Source organism: Wyeomyia smithii, chromosome 1, assembly GCF_029784165.1.
Source record: "Wyeomyia smithii strain HCP4-BCI-WySm-NY-G18 chromosome 1, ASM2978416v1, whole genome shotgun sequence".
In the NCBI taxonomy this organism is placed as follows: Eukaryota; Metazoa; Arthropoda; class Insecta; order Diptera; family Culicidae; genus Wyeomyia; species Wyeomyia smithii.
The window spans coordinates 157,797,870-157,817,202 of NC_073694.1; the positions used below are offsets into that span (position 1 = coordinate 157,797,870).

Genomic DNA, 19,333 nt, shown 5'->3' on the forward strand with positions numbered 1-19,333 from the left:
AAGAAGCCGGTGAAATGGATGTTATTAGTAATGATACTATACAAAATGCCAATTCTTTAAAAAAGGAGAAAGTTCCACCTATTGTGGTAACTATTTCTTCTGAATTTAATATATTCAAAAAGGAACTTTCAACGTTTGTTTCTGACGTTAAAGTTACCTATCAAATTGACCGTAGAGGTGAATGCCGCTTATTAGCCGACTCAATAAAGGGTCGAGATCATTTTGTTCAGCATTTAACTGGCAAGGTGTACAATTTTTTAACTACGACACCAAGAACGCTAATTTCTTATCTTCTGCACAGTTTGCTTTGGAATCGGTTAATTCTGTACAATACAATACAGACCTAACCCTTTTATTTTATTGGAAAGGGTTGTAACACTCCTATTTTTTTAACAGGAAAAACAAAACTTGATAGAAAACAATTTTAAATTCAAAAATATTTCTTTTACAAGCATTCTCTTATACAATCGGTTCTTCAGTTCAAGATGGAATGTCTAGAAAAATATATTGACGCATTTCGAGCAGGAAAGGTAAACAAATTCACTCGGCTGCATTGCCTCCCCTTTTCCTGGCATTATTCGGAACATAATTGGGTCAAGTTTCCCATGACCATTTCTAGCTAGCACAGGGAAGTGTACCTTGCACTGGCTGATTCAGCAAACGTTTGCTATAACGAGTAGCGCGCTGCTGGCAGTATTACGTTGAAATATTGTTATTAGAGAATAATTTGCAGACCCAGAATCTCCTGCTGTTCGCTTTCCCATCGCGACACGAACGAAATGGGCGGTTGGTGGAAGGTGAATTTCTCTGGTGCAGCATACACACACAGCAGTACACGTTTAGTGTACAACGATATTCTGCAGGAAAAACTTCAACTTTTTTTTGTGCGAAAAGTGTATTTGATGCGGCAGTCTTGTCTTGCAGTTTTGCTGGACTGACAGAAATTGTCTAGGTTACAAATAGGGAGAATGTCCGTCAACGTTTATAAAACTGGCATAATTTGTTTGGTTAGGTAGACATCCCTAAGTGTTGCTTCCGGAAGACAGTAGTGAACCATCATTGGCAGGCACAGTTCTTGAATCGCGAATTCAAACTGTGCAGTTGAATAAATTATACCACGATGGCATAATGAAGAACGCTTGAGTTGGTGAGCGGCTCTCCTGTGAGTGCGAGGTAAGCAGCGCACCGTCCTCGTTGTCGTTGTGTCACAGGACTCAACACGTGTAGTCCTCCAGAAGGAGCAGAAATTTCGTATAAATGATTAGAATCGTTAATGGGTACACAAGCTCACGTATTTCCTTCCCGCTGTGGCATATTCAAACGACTAGATCATGTGCCAGATTCCCAGTTGTACTCTTCTTGTGGCTTACAGTAATTGATCCCTAAACGTGCTGATGACACTTGTTTGCCTACATGCCGGCGGAAGCCAGTAAGTGTGAATGCACCCAACGAAATGCGACAGAATGCTTCGTTTGTCACGGACGGTAACCGGAATGCACCGGCCACTCGTCGTCGTCCTTCTCATCGTCACACTCTGCCAAAGTGGAGTCTGGCGTTGTCACCTTTGTGTCCATCATTACCCGTTGTAGCACTCGAGGCTCCGGGTGGATACCTTCGGGAAATTTTGTGTTCGTTTGTCGTATGAATGGAAATATTTTGTGGAGAGATAGCACTTGCTTGGAAGCTAAACAATCATCTTGAACACTTGTCCAATTAGTAAAAACTTGTGAAACAGTTTCCTGAGAAATCTTTTTTCCTACTGCGTATAAAATGTTGATTGTATTAAAAAACGAATTTCGAGTAAAAATATTACTCCAAATCAAAAATCTCAATGCAACAATAGCTAACATCTACTCTCTTTCCTTTCTCCTCTACTTACAGAGATAAAATGTCCTCGATTACCAACAGTACAACGTTCTTCCAGAACGGCAACGCCGCCCAGTTCGAGTACGTACTCGGCCTGTACCCGCAGGTGCTAAAGCTGAAGGCAGACAACCGCGGCATCGGCAAGAAAGCGGAAAAACTAATGCGTCTGGACGACTGGTACCAGAACACGCTGCCGAAGTTGATTCAAAAGCGCGGCAAGGATGCCCACCTGCAGCACGAGGAGCTAGTGCAGACGATGGAGTGGAAACAGGCGCGAGGGAAATTCTATCCCCAGCTGACACACCTGATCAAGATCAACACACCGCGTGCGGTCATGATGGAGACGAAGAAAGCCTTCCGCAAGCTGCCGAATCTGGAGCAGGCACTGAACGCGCTATCCAATCTGAAGGGAGTTGGCATCACGATGGCATCGGCCCTGCTGGCGGCCGCATTGCCAGAATCCGCTCCATTCATGGCCGACGAGTGCCTGATGGCGTTGCCCGATTTCGAAAGTATTGATTACACTGCGAAGGAGTATCTGAAGTTTGTAACGCACATTCAAACCACAATGGATCGCTTGAACAAGGAAGTTCACGGGCCCGCAGAAGAAGAAACCAACGGCGAGGTAAAACCGAAGAAGTGGTCAGCACATGCCGTGGAACTGGCAATGTGGGCCTATGCCGTCGCCTTTGATTTACAACCGGAACTACTCGCGGGTATGCCGGAAAGCAACGGCGTAGTTCCAGCATCGAACGGAACAGTAACCAGCGTAGCAGCTAACCATAATGAGAACTCACAAAACGGAGACCCTTCCGATGACAGCAATCTGGACAGCGAAAGTACCTCAAAGGATGCGATCACCACCAACGGAAATGCCAACACAGACAGCTTAGATGGTTCGGAAAACGGAATCTCCAATCAAGAAGGAGCTGAGGCAAGCGACACCAACGGAGACGTCCCTGCGGATAGCTTAGACGACTGTACCAAGTCCGGCGACAGCTTAGATGCAGTTCCATCGGCAACCGTAGAAGAAACTGCTGCTGCCGTGGCCACACTGTGCACCGGCAATGGAGAGCAAGCAGCGGATAGTGATTCACAGAGCAGCAACAGCCAGAAGCGCCCACTATTCTGTGACGAAAACTCCGAAGATCAACCGGAGCTAAGCGCTCCAAAGCTGCTGAAGCTGTAGGATGACTGGACAGCATGGAGCCGATTATTTTCTACTATCACTTCCTCTAAGATGGTTTTGCATTAGTATGTGAGCGGCAAAGAGCGCATGAGCAACTGTTTGAAAGTGAAAGCACGGCATGTGTAGTTTCTTCATCCCACAACCCATCAAAAACCACGCCACGTATTTATAACGCCTCTATTAGGTTAGCAACCGGAAACATTTAAACTGGGCTGCACATGAATCGATAAACTGTTCCATAGTTCATCACATCCCGCGTCCTACATCCCCGAAAGCTAACAGCTCCCCACCCCAGCATATCCAACTACTCGTTGCCGAAGCCCAACATTTAGTATAATGTATTTTATTCGTAATTATTTTATTTACAATCCAGCATTAACAGAAGACTAGCGGTAGGCACATAACAGCGGGCTATTTTTTCAATTAATATGAACAAAGCTTTCCATTAAGTGACACAGAAAAACATGAAATAAACAGCATTGTGGCCACAGCATAATGCGTTCATCGAACGTTTGGAAAATGGCACAAAATTTATGAAAACTGCAAACGACAAAAAGAAGATTGTCATCACGTTTTTCCCCCTACAGCAAAATTTCTCTTGGGTAAGCATTTTTTGTTAAATCAACTTCTGCTATTAAATTACTGTTCGCTTCCAATCACAACATTTTTAACAATCGATAACCCGGTTAGTGTTCCGCATTCTGGTTGCCCACCAGATGTGTCTGTTTTAATTTATTTTTGCTTACAAGCATCGTAAATTACCATTGTCAAATCTCAAAATTGTTTCGCACTCCCCCTGCCGGTATATGAGACAACTAGTAACGGCACTATAGCACCGCTTATTCGAAGTTCATCCCACCCCATAATCAAAGGAACTGAAAACACTTGCTTTGGGTTTGTTTAGATTTTAATGTACAACGCAGCACCTTTTCTTCGAATTAATAAAATAAAAAAAAAACAACGTTGTCACATACAACCAGCCAGCCAGCAACAAGTTCAACTGATAGAATGTGACTTATTAGACTGTAAGGCAAAAAAATGCAAACCCCTTCAAAGCGCATACAATTAACCGGCTCGATCGATACCTTTACGCTGCATACTAGACGTAAGCATGATTCTCACAATGTGAGATGAAGACAGCAAAGAATAAAAAGTGGAAATTTAACAAAGCAGGATGAATATATATTTTTGATAGTCTATTTATACTTAATGTTTGAACCGTTTTTTTTTTTCTCTTTTGAACAACAATAAACACAACAGTACAGACCCCAGAGCCATGTACAAGGTATTTAGAATATCCCAACATTTTTACTTAATCAGGACGAGTTCGGTGCTCGCTCTCGCTCTGGGCATGATGAAAATAAAAAGAAGAAATCCATTTCGGCCCAAAACCGAAATCCAAACAGACAATTGGCGCCAATCAGTTAAAGTGTAAGAAATAACAAAACTATTCGTAAGATGATAATCAGTTGTATCGTAAAGATCTTCTTTTCTAAACACATAATAGAGTACGTGAAAATAGTGGTATAGTAAATAAAATTACAATCATATCCAAAAAATAGGCAAAAATAAAGAACACATGTTCTTATTTCATCCGATCTTGGTCAGAGTGGGAACTATGATAGGTGCATATCCGAAATCACAAGCAGTGGTTTATAATGTTTCCGTTGGAAATTATATTATGATATTACCGGTAAAAGACTTTCGCTTGACTTAGAGCAACATCGATTCCATCATCGTTTCCAGTAATCTTCGCACCGGGCGGACAATCTCTCTTACGAGCAAAAGTTAATATCGAAGTGCCAATTTGCGTCAACTGCCACCTGTTATGGCCAGAAGTTTGAGTTAATTACTCGAACATTGCCCTGAGTCTGATGAGTAAAACTTGACCAATATGACCGGGAGCCCTTGAACTTAAATGAAAATCGATCCCTCCGTCCGTGATTGGATGAAACTTTTGCGAACTCTGTGCTGCTGCAAACGAAGCGGAGCAAATTAATAATGGAAGGTATGACAACCATAATTGAGTAACGGATTTGTGGTAATCTATTTTTATAAACCATCATTGAGAGCAGCAAAAAAAAAAGACTGGAATAAAATGAAGGTAGATACATAGTTGACTACGATGTGGAAGAACTTATGTCAAAAAAATGTATCGCTCTAATACTCGTCATTCGGAAGCTTGAAGTGTTCCCTTTAATCTGCTATCAAAATTAAATGGTCTATACAGTTCATCAAAATTGAAAAGCTAGTGTTTCAGGGTTTTCCGATCAAACTGAAACATTCAGAGTTTATATAACAGGACAAAGTTTTGCATAGCAATTTTTATGGAGAGGGTTAAGTTGGGGTGATAAAGACCCTCGAAAATTTTGAGTTCAGAATCTGCTGAACACAAAAACAAAATACGATAACCACAGACAAACAGACGTGCCTCTTCGAACAAAGATCCTGGAAAATCTTCCTCCTTACTCGAAACGGTACACTCATGTGCCACCATGTGAGCTTAGAGCCCACTAACTTATTTTCGTGAAACGGTTTTTGTTTTTGCTAATGGGTGTGCACGCTTGCTTAAATCAACACAAGCAGCATTACTGATGGTTTTTGTCTTTGAAAAAGAATGTGCACGCTTGCTTATAGCAAAATAAGCGGCATTATTGTCCACTGAGCAAAATTTCAAAATTATCGTTATTTTTCTGGTCGACGAAATCGTCATCGAGTGGCACGTCTGTTTGTCTGTGCTATAACTTTGATTAACCCGTAAAGACCCGGGACGGAACTTTTTTTTAGAAAATGGCCGTTCTCAGCGATGCTGCGGCCGATTTGAGTAAACTCGGAATATTATTTAAGGGGAATAGTTGCTCTAAGTTTTAGTAAGGGTGCCACCCCTCTGAACCCCTCCCAGTTTATGTGAGACCCAAATATGTCTGTGCTTTTTTTTTATTTTTTCCTACTGATTGAACAAACGCATGGATTTATCATACGTATCAAATGTCCTTTGCATCAAATCATGTCGAGTAGATGAAATACGATTAACAAAAGTAAATTTTGAAGTTACCAAATTATTTCAGTGCAAAATCACATAACTACGTATTTTCATAGAAAGTCAAAAAAGATGTTCTACTGAGGGAGATTGTAGCTGTGTCCTTCAAGTTTTCTACTCTACATTTTTAGAAAAAGGTCTTCTAAGTCCAAATATGTTAAAAGATTCATTCTAACATATACAGATTTTGAGAAAAACAAGTTTGAATTCACTAAAGTACGAATTTTCATGGAAATTCGATTTTCTCAGTCTCTCACAGTAGGTTTCTATTTTGTTTTTCCATTTTTCAACTTTGCATTTTTAGAAAAAGGTCTCCTGAATTCAAATATGGCGAAAGATTTATTCTAGCATGAACAGATTTTGAGAAAAACAAGTTTGAATTCACTAAAGTACGAATTTTTATGGAAATTCGATTTTCTCAGTCTCTCACAGTAGGTTTCTATTTTGTTTTTCCATTTTTCAACTTTGCATTTTTAGAAAAAGGTCTCCTGAATTCAAATATGGCGAAAGATTTATTCTAGCATGAACAGATTTTGAGAAAAACAAGTTTGAATTCACTAAAGTACGAATTTTCATGGAAATTCGATATTCTCAGTCTCTCACAGTAGGTTTCTATTTTGTTTTTCCATTTTTCAACTTTACATTTTTAGAAAAAGGTCTCCTGAATTCGAATATGGCGAAAGATTTATTCTAGCATGAACAGATTTTGAGAAAAACAAGTTTGAATTCACTAAAGTACGAATTTTCATGGAAATTCGATTTTCTCAGTCTCTCACAGTAGGTTTCTATTTTGTTTTTCCATTTTTCAACTTTACATCATTAGAAAAAGGTCTCCTGAATTCAAATATGGCGAAAGATTTATTCTAGCATGAACAGATTTTGAGAACAACAAGTTTGAATTCACTAAAGTACGAATTTTCATGGAAATTCGATTTTTTCAGTCTCTCACAGTAGGTTTCTATTTTGTTTTTCCATTTTTCAACTTTACATTTTTAAAAAAAGGTCTCCTGAATTCAAATGTGGCGAAAGATTTATTCTAGCATGAACAGATCTTGAGTGAAACATGGTTAAAATTATCAAAGTATGTACGTCTTAGACAAGTAATTATATCTGTATCTAACTAGATACCAGCAACTCGGTATCAAAGTTTTGGTTCATAGCATAGAGCAGAATTCGTATATTTATAAACCATACGGAATCTCGGGTTGGTTTAGAAATATACGAACTGAAAAAAAAATTAAAGCCTTTCAAGTTTTAAAACAAAAAAAAAGAGTCACATGGCTTGTGATTAGTCTTTAGAGTAAATAAAGCGGACGATAGAGTTTTTTTTGTTTTCTTGGACAATTTATAAGGAGACTACGGTCGGAACTACGAATAACTAACCAAACCAACGAAGATTAAAAAAATCGATGTGAGCACTGGCACCGCAAACATTTGTGTTAGTGTGTACCTTAGTGTACCTTAGTGAGTACCTTAGTACCTTAGTGAGTTCAAACTCGTTTTTCTCAAAATCAGTTCATGCTAGAATAAATCTTTCGCCATATTTGGATTCAGGAGACCTTTTATAAAAATGAAAAGTTAAAAAATGGAAAAATAAAACAAAAATCTACTGTGAGAGACTGAGAAAATCAAATTTCCATGAAAATTCGTACTTTAGTGAATTCAAACTTGTTTTTCTCAAAATCTGTTCATGCTAGAATAAATCTTTCGCCATATTTGAATTCAGGAGACCTTTTTCTAATAATGTAAAGTTGAAAAATGGAAAAACAAAATAGAAACCTACTGTGAGAGACTGAGAAAATCGAATTTCCATGAAAATTCGTACTTTAGTGAATTCAAACTTGTTTTTCTCAAAATCTGTTCATGCTAGAATAAATCTTTCGCCATATTTGAATTCAGGAGACCTTTTTCTAAAAATGCAAAGTTGAAAAATGGAAAAACAAAATAGAAACCTACTGTGAGAGACTGAGAAAATCGAATTTCCATGAAAATTCGTACTTTAGTGAATTCAAACTTGTTTTTCTCAAAATCTGTTTATGCTAGAATAAATCTTTCGCCATATTTGAATTCAGGAGACCTTTTTCTAGAAATGCAAAGTTGAAAAATGGAAAAACAAAATAGAAACCTACTGTGAGAGACTGAGAAAATCGAATTTCCATGAAAATTCGTACTTTAGTGAATTCAAACTTGTTTTTCTCAAAATCTGTTCATGCTGGAATAAATCTTTCGCCATATTTGAATTCAGGAGACCTTTTTCTAAAAATGTAAAGTTGAAAAATGGAAAAACAAAATAGAAACCTACTGTGAGAGACTGAGAAAATCGAATTTCCATGAAAATTCGTACTTTAGTGAATTCAAACTTGTTTTTCTCAAAATCTGTTCATGCTAGAATAAATCTTTCGCCATATTTGAATTCAGGAGACCTTTTTCTAAAAATGCAAAGTTGAAAAATGGAAAATCGAATTTCCATGAAAATTCGTACTTTAGTGAATTCAAACTTGTTTTTCTCAAAATCTGTTTATGCTAGAATAAATCTTTCGCCATATTTGAATTCAGGAGACCTTTTTCTAGAAATGCAAAGTTGAAAAATGGAAAAACAAAATAGAAACCTACTGTGAGAGACTGAGAAAATCGAATTTCCATGAAAATTCGTACTTTAGTGAATTCAAACTTGTTTTTCTCAAAATCTGTTCATGCTGGAATGAATCTTTCGCCATATTTGAATTCAGGAGACCTTTTTCTAAAAATGTAAAGTTGAAAAATGGAAAAACAAAATAGAAACCTACTGTGAGAGACTGAGAAAATCGAATTTCCATGAAAATTCGTACTTTAGTGAATTCAAACTTGTTTTTCTCAAAATCTGTTCATGCTGGAATGAATCTTTCGCCATATTTGAATTCAGGAGACCTTTTTCTAAAAATGTAAAGTTGAAAAATGGAAAAACAAAATAGAAACCTACTGTGAGAGACTGAGAAAATCGAATTTCCATGAAAATTCGTACTTTAGTGAATTCAAACTTGTTTTTCTCAAAATCTGTTCATGCTAGAATAAATCTTTCGCCATATTTGAATTCAGGAGACCTTTTTCTAAAAATGCAAAGTTGAAAAATGGAAAAACAAAATAGAAACCTACTGTGAGAGACTGAGAAAATCGAATTTCCATGAAAATTCGTACTTTAGTGAATTCAAACTTGTTTTTCTCAAAATCTGTTTATGCTAGAATAAATCTTTCGCCATATTTGAATTCAGGAGACCTTTTTCTAGAAATGCAAAGTTGAAAAATGGAAAAACAAAATAGAAACCTACTGTGAGAGACTGAGAAAATCGAATTTCCATGAAAATTCGTACTTTAGTGAATTCGAACTTGTTTTTCTCAAAATCTGTTCATGCTAGAATAAATCTTTCGCCATATTCGAATTCAGGAGACCTTTTTCTAAAAATGTAAGGTTGAAAAATGGAAAAACAAAATAGAAACCTACTGTGAGAGACTGAGAAAATAGAATTTCCATGAAAATTCGTACTTTAGTGAATTCAAACTTGTTTTTCTCAAAATCTGTTCATGCTAGAATAAATCTTTCGCCATATTTGAATTCAGGAGACCTTTTTCTAAAAATGCAAAGTTGAAAAATGGAAAAACAAAATAGAAACCTACTGTGAGAGACTGAGAAAATCGAATTTCCATGAAAATTCGTACTTTAGTGAATTCAAACTTGTTTTTCTCAAAATCTGTTTATGCTAGAATAAATCTTTCGCCATATTTGAATTCAGGAGACCTTTTTCTAGAAATGCAAAGTTGAAAAATGGAAAAACAAAATAGAAACCTACTGTGAGAGACTGAGAAAATCGAATTTCCATGAAAATTCGTACTTTAGTGAATTCAAACTTGTTTTTCTCAAAATCTGTTCATGCTGGAATAAATCTTTCGCCATATTTGAATTCAGGAGACCTTTTTCTAAAAATGTAAAGTTGAAAAATGGAAAAACAAAATAGAAACCTACTGTGAGAGACTGAGAAAATCGAATTTCCATGAAAATTCGTACTTTAGTGAATTCAAACTTGTTTTTCTCAAAATCTGTTCATGCTAGAATAAATCTTTCGCCATATTTGAATTCAGGAGACCTTTTTCTAAAAATGCAAAGTTGAAAAATGGAAAAACAAAATAGAAACCTACTGTGAGAGACTGAGAAAATCGAATTTCCATGAAAATTCGTACTTTAGTGAATTCAAACTTGTTTTTCTCAAAATCTGTTTATGCTAGAATAAATCTTTCGCCATATTTGAATTCAGGAGACCTTTTTCTAGAAATGCAAAGTTGAAAAATGGAAAAACAAAATAGAAACCTACTGTGAGAGACTGAGAAAATCGAATTTCCATGAAAATTCGTACTTTAGTGAATTCAAACTTGTTTTTCTCAAAATCTGTTCATGCTGGAATAAATCTTTCGCCATATTTGAATTCAGGAGACCTTTTTCTAAAAATGTAAAGTTGAAAAATGGAAAAACAAAATAGAAACTTACTGTGAGAGACTGAGAAAATCGAATTTCCATGAAAATTCGTACTTTAGTGAATTCAAACTTGTTTTTCTCAAAATCTGTTCATGCTAGAATAAATCTTTCGCCATATTTGAATTCAGGAGACCTTTTTCTAAAAATGCAAAGTTGAAAAATGGAAAAACAAAATAGAAACCTACTGTGAGAGACTGAGAAAATCGAATTTCCATGAAAATTCGTACTTTAGTGAATTCAAACTTGTTTTTCTCAAAATCTGTATATGCTAGAATGAATCTTTTAACATATTTGGACTTAGAAGACCTAATTCTAAAAATGTAGAGTAGAAAACTTGAAGGACACAGCTACAATCTCCCTCAGTAGAACATCTTTTTTGACTTTCTATGAAAATACGTAGTTATGTGATTTTGCACTGAAATAATTTGGTCACTTCAAAATTTACTTTTGTTAATCGTATTTCATCTACTCGACATGATTTGATGCAAAGGACATTTGATACGTATGATAAATCCATGCGTTTGTTCAATCAGTAGGAAAAAATAAAAAAAGGCACAGACATATTTGGGTCTCACATAAACTGGGAGGGGTTCAGAGGGGTGGCACCCTTACTAAAACTTAGAGCAACTATTCCCCTTGAATAATATTCCGAGTTTACTCAAATCGGCCGCAGCATCGCTGAGAACGACCATTTTCTAAAAAAAAGTTCCGTCCAGGGTCTTTACGGGTTAAACCTTTTAGATTTCTTCGAAAATTCACCTGCCAAATCTCTTTCCTATATCCTATAAAAAGTATAAAATGCAATTGGTTAAAAATTGCTATCTAGGTTTCATTATGAGATATTTGCATTTTATTCAAAAAACTCTTCCACTTTTCAACAGGCAAAAACGCTCCGCTTCGCATTGGACTTAGCCAAGGACATACTAGCGTGGCTTGCGTTGCGAAGGCGATTCGCCTTGCCGTAGGTTGATGCTACGCTCCTCGCACAACCGGTCAAACGATGGCCGAAAACGTGTCAAAATTTTTTTAGGTCATTCCTAAAACGGTGCATTTTTTTAATACGTTTCTTGTAGCCTCGACAGCAACTTACAATAGACGACGTTCTATTTTTATAGGATAAAATTACCACATCAACTTTCAAAGAAATCAATTGAGTGTACTAAAAAAGCCAGATGATTTTTTTTTGTGTTTTCAAAAGATTTTGGACTCGAAGGTCATTTTACCCAACTGAACCCTTTTCAAAAAATCTTAGATAATACAAAACATTGTTCCAGTATATGAAAAATAAAACAAACCATAAAGATTGCAGTACGATCGGAGACCCTTAAAATTTCTTCATGATTCTCATTACACTACCTTCTCAAGTACAAAATGTCTGAAAAAAAATTGTTCTAAATCTGCCGATGAAAAATTTTATATTTAGTAGCATATTAGGGGACATTTTAAGTTTTCGAAGGGCAAATATTAGAGCGATATTTTTTTCGAAAAAGTTTTTTCTACCAGAGACACCGTGCGCTTATGTCAAATGTCTATGGAAAACAATATATTTTTTTTCGTAGTTTCCCAATTTTATCACCGTTTATTTACCCTAGAGCAATTTCTCGCTAAATATTAAAACGGTTGCACAACATTGATTTTGCGCTAAACGCAACTCTACTTATACAGAATGCGGATGAAAAAACTGCGGAAATTCACGGGTTTTTCTTTCGAATCCTATTTTCAACTACGGTGGAAGCTGAAACACGCCTTTTGAACATAACAAGATCAGATGTTTTGAAAAAATTCACAGCAGCTTTCCGAAAAAACATACACCAAGAAAAACTTTAAATTGAAGAGCTTGTTTCTAAAACACGACCGCAAGTTAACGTAGAATTAAGAGAGCCTGTCTAATGTCAATGTGCTTTTCTCAACAGGTTTGGGAATACACTCGATTGGGTTGATCAATTTAATAGTGGGACGTAGTAAATTTAATTACTTCAACACTTTTTTTTATCAATTGACTGGTAATCTTGAAAAGAAGCGTTGATTTTAGATTGTCATTTACCGACGGCACGAGACAATTTTAGTTCTCTTGTTATTCTCCACTCCGCACACACTGCAAACAACCAAGTAAACAAGACTTAACCATCACATACAAACGACACGCAACAGATTCGGACAAAATTACTAACATGTCCAGACATGTTCAGCAATGCTGTGCAATCCGCTATGCAGTGCTGCGGGTCAAGCCAGTTTCCAGAAAGAGTTAGCCGTTTTCTTGCTGCAGTAATCGGTTATATGTGTTGTTTCGCATAAGAAGTATCATCTTTACTGATCAACACGATTTTTATCCTGGTCGTTCTGTGACAACCATCTTGCTTTGTTGCTCTTCGGAATGTATCGCTCATTTTAGTAATTTGAAGCAGGTGGATGCTGTATAAACAGACTTAAAAGCTGAATTTGATAAAATTGACCATCAATTAATTACTCCACAAACTCGCTAGAATGGGTGCCTCTGAAGAACTGGGAAAATGGTTACAATCGTATTTAAGCGATAGAAGCCTAAGTGTCAAACTTGGATCCTCCATATCTCGACAATTTACAAACACTACCAGCGGTGCTCAAGAAAGTAATCTTGGATCGCTCCTTTTCGGTTTGTTTATATATGACGTCGCATCTCGTCTGGAAGAGGATGTGAGCTGTGCTATGCTGATGATCTGAAGATTTTTATGGTCGTTGAAAAATTTTCCTACTGCCAAAAGCTGCAAGAACTGTTGGATATTTTCGAGGTTTGGTATCCAGATTTAGCGTTGCCAGGTATTCAGATTTAGCTGGATTATCCAGATTTTTGAACATGTATCCAGGTAGACAGATTTGATGTCCAATTATCCAGATTTTTCATGAATGATCCAGATTTTATTTGCTCAGTTCCGCAAAAAAGTAATCACTTCAAATTTGGCGCGAAATTTTGCAATTTTGTCGCCTCAAATTTTACGTACCCCAAGACTTTTGCCCGAAGAATTTACCTTTCACCCCATGAAATGACTTCCAGATTTTGTTTGCCTTTTCCAGATTTAAAAAAATGACCTGGCAACGCTGCGTACACCTCTGGCTCGCATCAATGAAATTAATGACCTGGGGTACTACTTGATGATACATTATCTTTTGGGCCGCATCGAGATAATATTATTGACCGTGCATGTCGTCAGCTTGGATTTTTTTACAGGTGTTTAGAGATTTCACTAATGTTAATTGCCTAAAATCGTGTGTGTGGGTGCCGTACCAACTTACCTTACCAGCCAGCTCCAGGCCGAAGTGTCCCTTGCTGTTCGAAGAAGTCGTCTCCATTCAACTCGGTCCATGGCTGCAGCTCGCCAGCCATGTCGTCTGCGGAGGCCCCGCAGGTCGTCTTCCACTTGATCGAGCCACCTTGCTCGCTGCGCGCCCCGTCGCCATGTTCCAGTCGGGTTGTTATCAAAAAACCTTTTTAACTTTTGAACGATGACTAGTTCTCCCAGCAGCTGATGCAACTCGTGATTCATCCGCCTCCGCCATGATCCATCTTCCATCTGCACTCCACCACAGATGGTACGCAACACCTTTCGTTCGAAAACCCCAAGAGCGCGTTGGTCCACCACGAGCATATTTCAGGTTTCGTGGCCGTAGAGGACTACCGGTCTGATCAGTGTTATGTAGATGGTTAACTTCGTGCGGCGGCGGATTTTATTCGAGCGGAGCGTCCTCCGGAGTCCAAAGTAGGCACGATTTCCTGCCATAAGGCGTCAACAATTCGTGGCGGGAGGTTAAGACTGTCTTCTCTGGAACTTCTTCCTCTCATGTACTTGGTCTTCGAAGCGTTTATGGCCAGTCCAATTCGTCCGGCTTCAGCCTTCAGTCTGATGTACGTCTCCGTCATCTTTTCAAGGGTTCGTGCTACAATATCAACGTCATCGGCGAAGCCAAAGAGCTGAACAGACCGTCTAAAAATCGTGCCACTCGTGTCGATACCAGCCCTACGTATCACACCTTCCAACGCGATGTTGAATAGCAAGCACGACAATCCATCACCTTGCCGTAACCCTCTTCGAGATTCGAAGGGACTCGAGAGTGTCCCCGAAACTCGAACTACGCACATCACCCGATCCATCATCGACTTGACCAACCGTGTCAGTTTATCCGGAAAGCCGTAATCGTGCATAATCTGCCATAGCTGGTCTCGAACGATTGTGTCGTATGCCGATTTAAAAAAAAGTTCACACATCGTTTGCCGTTATCATTTGATGCGGCGGGCAGGCTGTTCGGCCCTATCACCGGTCTGTACATTGCCTCCCGTCCTATCTGAGCGTTCATATCACCGATGACGATCTTAACGTCCCGTTGCGGACAGCTATCATACACCTGCTCCAGCTGCGCATAAAACGCTTCTTTCTCATCGTCGGCTCTTCCTTCGTGTGGGCAGTGCACGTTGATGATGCTGTGGTCGAAGAACCGGCCCTTAATTCTCAACTTACACATCCTCGCACTGATCGGCTGCCACCCGATCACGCATTGGCGCATCCTACCCAGCACTATAAAGCCCGTCCCAAGCTCGTTGGTAGTGCCACAGCGGATTTTACACGGATTTAGTTCATCATATCTGATCCTGTCGCAGCCGTGAAAGCCTAACGATCTGCAGTTCCATGTACCGAGTTTCCAATCGTAGTCCTTATTTCGTCGCCTAGGTTTGTGCCGATTGTTCCGATCCGTATTAACTTCTTCGATATTTGCAACGTTTAGTGTTTTTCGGGGCGGCTTGTTGGGCCTTCCCCAACCCCCTGTCTCGCCGGAGAGCCATCGTGTCAGCTCTGATTAGAGTCCCACGCTGACACCAGGACGTTGATCAGCCGCTCCTAACATGGAGATCAGACGCTGTTTTGAGCCGCACCATCTTGGTGAACAGACGCTCGGGTTGGCGAAGCATTTCCTCTACCGCCGAGATATGGTTACCGCGCCAACGATCGCGTCGCACCTTCTCACTTAGCTATTGTCGGATGACAACATTGCCCAGGCAACGCCAACCAGTTGTGTCCATGTTTTAACTGGTAGTCTATTGTATCATATGACTCGTGGAGGCGTGAGATAGGAACTTGTGAGGACCGGAGCTAAGTTTGACGCTCCTTCCAAGTTGTCGACTCACTATTTGAAGCCCAAACAACTGCTATACCAAACAACTTAGATTAATAGGATAGTTACAAACATAATTTTATCAGCTAGGCATTTTTTATATCTGTTGAGCTTTAGTTGTTTTAATGTTTATTCATTAAGACGATAGCTTGTCAGATGAATTATTGATAAATAATGATAATAATACAATGAAGACTAAATTTCTGCATGCTAGCTTTAATGCGTGACTACTGGGAGGTAAGCTTCCTGTAGACGTGTCTTTGTGGTAGAGAGCGAGTAAAATCACAACAACAACAACAAATCGGTTGTAAATTCGAATCGTTTGTATATTTTAGCGTTAGCTGTTCTGGGGAAGAAGTCCTTGTTTCAGCTCTGATCGGTCGAAACATGCGTCGAACAAGGCTCTACATTTTTCAATAGTACAATAGTTGGCATCACAAAATCACAATTTTCCGCATTTTGGTGGACGCATAGCTATTTCTCAATCGATGGCTATTTCCCTATATATGTTGCCATAAGACGTAGTTGTACGTCAAAAGCACATTTCTTCAAATCTAAATTTTTTACGAAACCTGCAAAAATAAAACTAAACATTGATGACATAATTTTGTTTTTCCAGAAAAAAAAAATTCACCGTGAGACATAAACATTTTTTTCTAGAAAAAAAACCAAAATTTAATTATAAATTGAACATTTAAAAAACTCACTTGTCATAAATCTGAATTTTTTTTTCAAAAAACTACACGTTCGTTGATTATTTTTTCAAGTTCAGTGAACTATCATTGGTTAGCTTACATTGTGTAGGTTTTTTGGAAAAAATCAGATTTATGACAAATGAAATTTGTCAAAAAAAACCTAACCTTTTCTAATTCTAGTCACACCTATTCCCGTCCATCTTCGCATTCCCGCGAAACTACATACATTGCCCGCTTTACTAAACTTAAAATGTAAGTCAATATGACAAAAAATGAAATTAGTTCGTAAAGTAAAATTAGCACAACGGAGCTCTTCCGTGATACGCCTTCCATGGGAGTTGGCCACCAACTGACGTGTCTCATCGCTTGCGCCGCTGTAGATATAATTAGTCATTATACATAGTGTGCGTAAAGAGATCACTCTCTCAGTTGACAGAAATAAACTTCCACAGGGCAGTGTGTGCAGTTTCATCGCGGAGTGCTGAGATGCGGGAACACAATAGTAGAGGGTGATTCGACATTGGTCTTAGGAAGAGTTACCCTTACCCAGTAGTTTAATTGGCCAAAACACCTTGCCGGAGACAACGGAGATTGCGGGTTCGAGTCCCGTCTGGACGAGGGAAATTTTTTTCTAATTCTAGTCACACCTTCTATTCCCGTTCATCTTCGCATTCCCGCGAAACTACATACATTGCCCGCTTTACTAAACTTAAAATGTAAGTCAATAGCAAAATGCAAAATGCAATAAAAAATGCAAATAGCAATAGCAAAATGATTTCATTGCAACCTGGTGGTGGTGACACCTAGGGAAAAAGGGGTGACGCCCAAATATTTCGAAGTTCTTGAAATTCATCTGAAAAAGGGACCAGAAGTTTTGATTTCTATCCAACCAACAGAAAACCTCACTAACGTAACACAACAAACAATCACAACAAAATCTGTAAAACAAATCTGCTTTATTGTCTCTCAAAAAGGTAATGATTCACGGAACTGCCACCCCCGCAGTGAATAACCAGATTTCCCCGAAACGGAACTGTTGAGCCACGCTGCAATATGATAATTTTCACTCACAATGGTTCGCATTTCCACAGCAAGTATGCCGTAGCGCCATGTCCGCCCTGCGAAAGTCCGCTTCGTTCCGATCCCGGATTCCGGTGCGAAGAAACCGCCCGTCAAACCGCCGTTGCGTGAGCCCGCAGCCGTCCGTCTCGACGGTAACCAGCACCGGGTCGATCTACTGTGGCAGCGAGTATGGCACCCCGGCTGACGGAAGCGGAACCGACCGTAACTGGTATCAGCGGCGGTATTCCTCCTCCAGCTATTCCAGCAGCGACGAGAGCCACGAGTCGGAAATTCCGTTGAAGGTAATTTGATCGATGAGTTTTACAAAGAACAAATGAATTACTGTAGTAGAAAACGTAAATATTTTTGAGGTGAATTTGCCAGCGTCTATTATTTTGGCCTAGTCCTTTGTTTGCAATGAAACAAAGTGGTCGCTTCGATTTAAGGCTACAGGCAAACAAGTAGAAAAGCATAGGTTTAGCAAAACGATACGGAGGAAAATCAGTGGAAAAGTCTCTGCCACAGCAGCCGGCTTCCTCCGAGGTTATTTCATGGTTCGCAGAACAGCCAGAGCCTTATAGTCCTCCGGAAAACATTTGTATGTAGAGACAATCCCCGAATAGATATTCCCGCTTGTGAAATATACCAAGTCAATAATTTAGCATGTTGACAGCAGCTGGTTCGTGCCTGTGCCGTGTTCTCTTGATAAAAATATACGAGCTTCTAGGCTTGGGCAGGGGCTTACCGCTGCGTGTTCGGAGGATCTGCCGTAAGATATACACACACAGGGTCACAGCAGGATTTTATAGTAGCACACCAGATAACGGTTCCACGACTAGACGACAATTGGTAGTATTACGTTAAGGTCTCGCTATATACGCGGTTTAGCAACACAATGGCCTTTAGTCCCAGCAGCTAGCTGGTAGATAGATTCGTCGGTCGGAAGTAACGATTTTGCGAGGCAAGAATGCGCGGTAGTAACGAGCTGCGGGAATGGGTGGACGCGTTTCATAGCGAGGCTACATCATTCCCTGACCTAATCAGTATTCCGGAATCAATTTATCTTAGCTTAATTGCATTTAGCCTTCATACGGGAATCTCGCGAAAAGATGGAAGGGAGGGTTGTAGGACCGGGAGCATGTTTAAGTTTTTCCACCCATTTGTAATCGTATTTAATCCAGATAGAATAGAATAAAATACTTCGATTTTTATTGGGAAATATTGTGATTAACGTACTCTGAAAAGGTATGGGAAAATTCGTTTTGACGAAAAGTGAAGATGGAAAAAGTAGACGATATATTTCCTCTCAAGAATTCACGCCCAGTAAATAACCGGAAGGCGACAGCCATCGACTTCGTTGTACGTTGATGGAGTATCAAATCACAAAGAACAAGCAGACTTGTTTACGGAAATGTCGCTCACTATTTCATACCTTCGGGAGATTTCAAGCGAATTCGCCCAGCTATCTTTATGACTAGATTTTTGCTTCTTAACTTTTTTTTCGAATTGCTTGAAATGGCGCAACGGGGTGTCATCGCTACGAGACAAAAGAGAAAGACATCATCTAGCATTTGCGGAGAAAGTTTATTTTTGATATATTTTGCTTATGTAAGAAACCTAAGATGCTGCGATTGGTAATAATAATGACGCAATAAAACGGAATCGAATGATAAGAGGGAAAGTTTTACTTATTGTGGTAACTAGGAACTTTTAACTTTCGTTTTTGACGGTAAAATGAATCAAAATCAGCAGAATAATAAACGAAAACAGCATTTTAACCAAACAAACAAGTTTGTGTTAGTTAAAATAAATTAATGGCCATTAAACACTTATGC

The 19,333-nt window shown here is 38.8% G+C and overlaps 3 protein-coding genes across 3 annotated transcripts in view; all 3 read left to right on the forward strand.

Annotated features, from left to right (window-relative positions):
* The window catches only part of LOC129718643 (uncharacterized), a 76,757-nt gene extending 72,126 nt beyond the window's left edge, over positions 1–4,631 (forward strand). The window contains exon 2 of the mRNA XM_055669616.1: positions 1,882–4,631. Within this exon, the coding sequence (XP_055525591.1) occupies positions 1,889–3,055 (1,167 nt within the window). The 5' untranslated portion in view covers positions 1,882–1,888 and the 3' untranslated portion in view covers positions 3,056–4,631. The remainder of the gene's footprint in view (positions 1–1,881) is intronic.
* The window catches only part of LOC129718642 (uncharacterized), a 162,294-nt gene extending 144,771 nt beyond the window's left edge, over positions 1–17,523 (forward strand). Inside the window, exon 14 of the mRNA XM_055669614.1 lies at positions 17,411–17,523. Within this exon, the coding sequence (XP_055525589.1) occupies positions 17,411–17,476 (66 nt within the window). The 3' untranslated portion in view covers positions 17,477–17,523. The remainder of the gene's footprint in view (positions 1–17,410) is intronic.
* The window catches only part of LOC129718641 (uncharacterized), a 304,221-nt gene that overhangs the window by 109,602 nt on the left and 175,286 nt on the right, over positions 1–19,333 (forward strand). The window contains exon 2 of the mRNA XM_055669612.1: positions 17,528–17,800. Within this exon, the coding sequence (XP_055525587.1) occupies positions 17,546–17,800 (255 nt within the window). The 5' untranslated portion in view covers positions 17,528–17,545. The remainder of the gene's footprint in view (positions 1–17,527; positions 17,801–19,333) is intronic.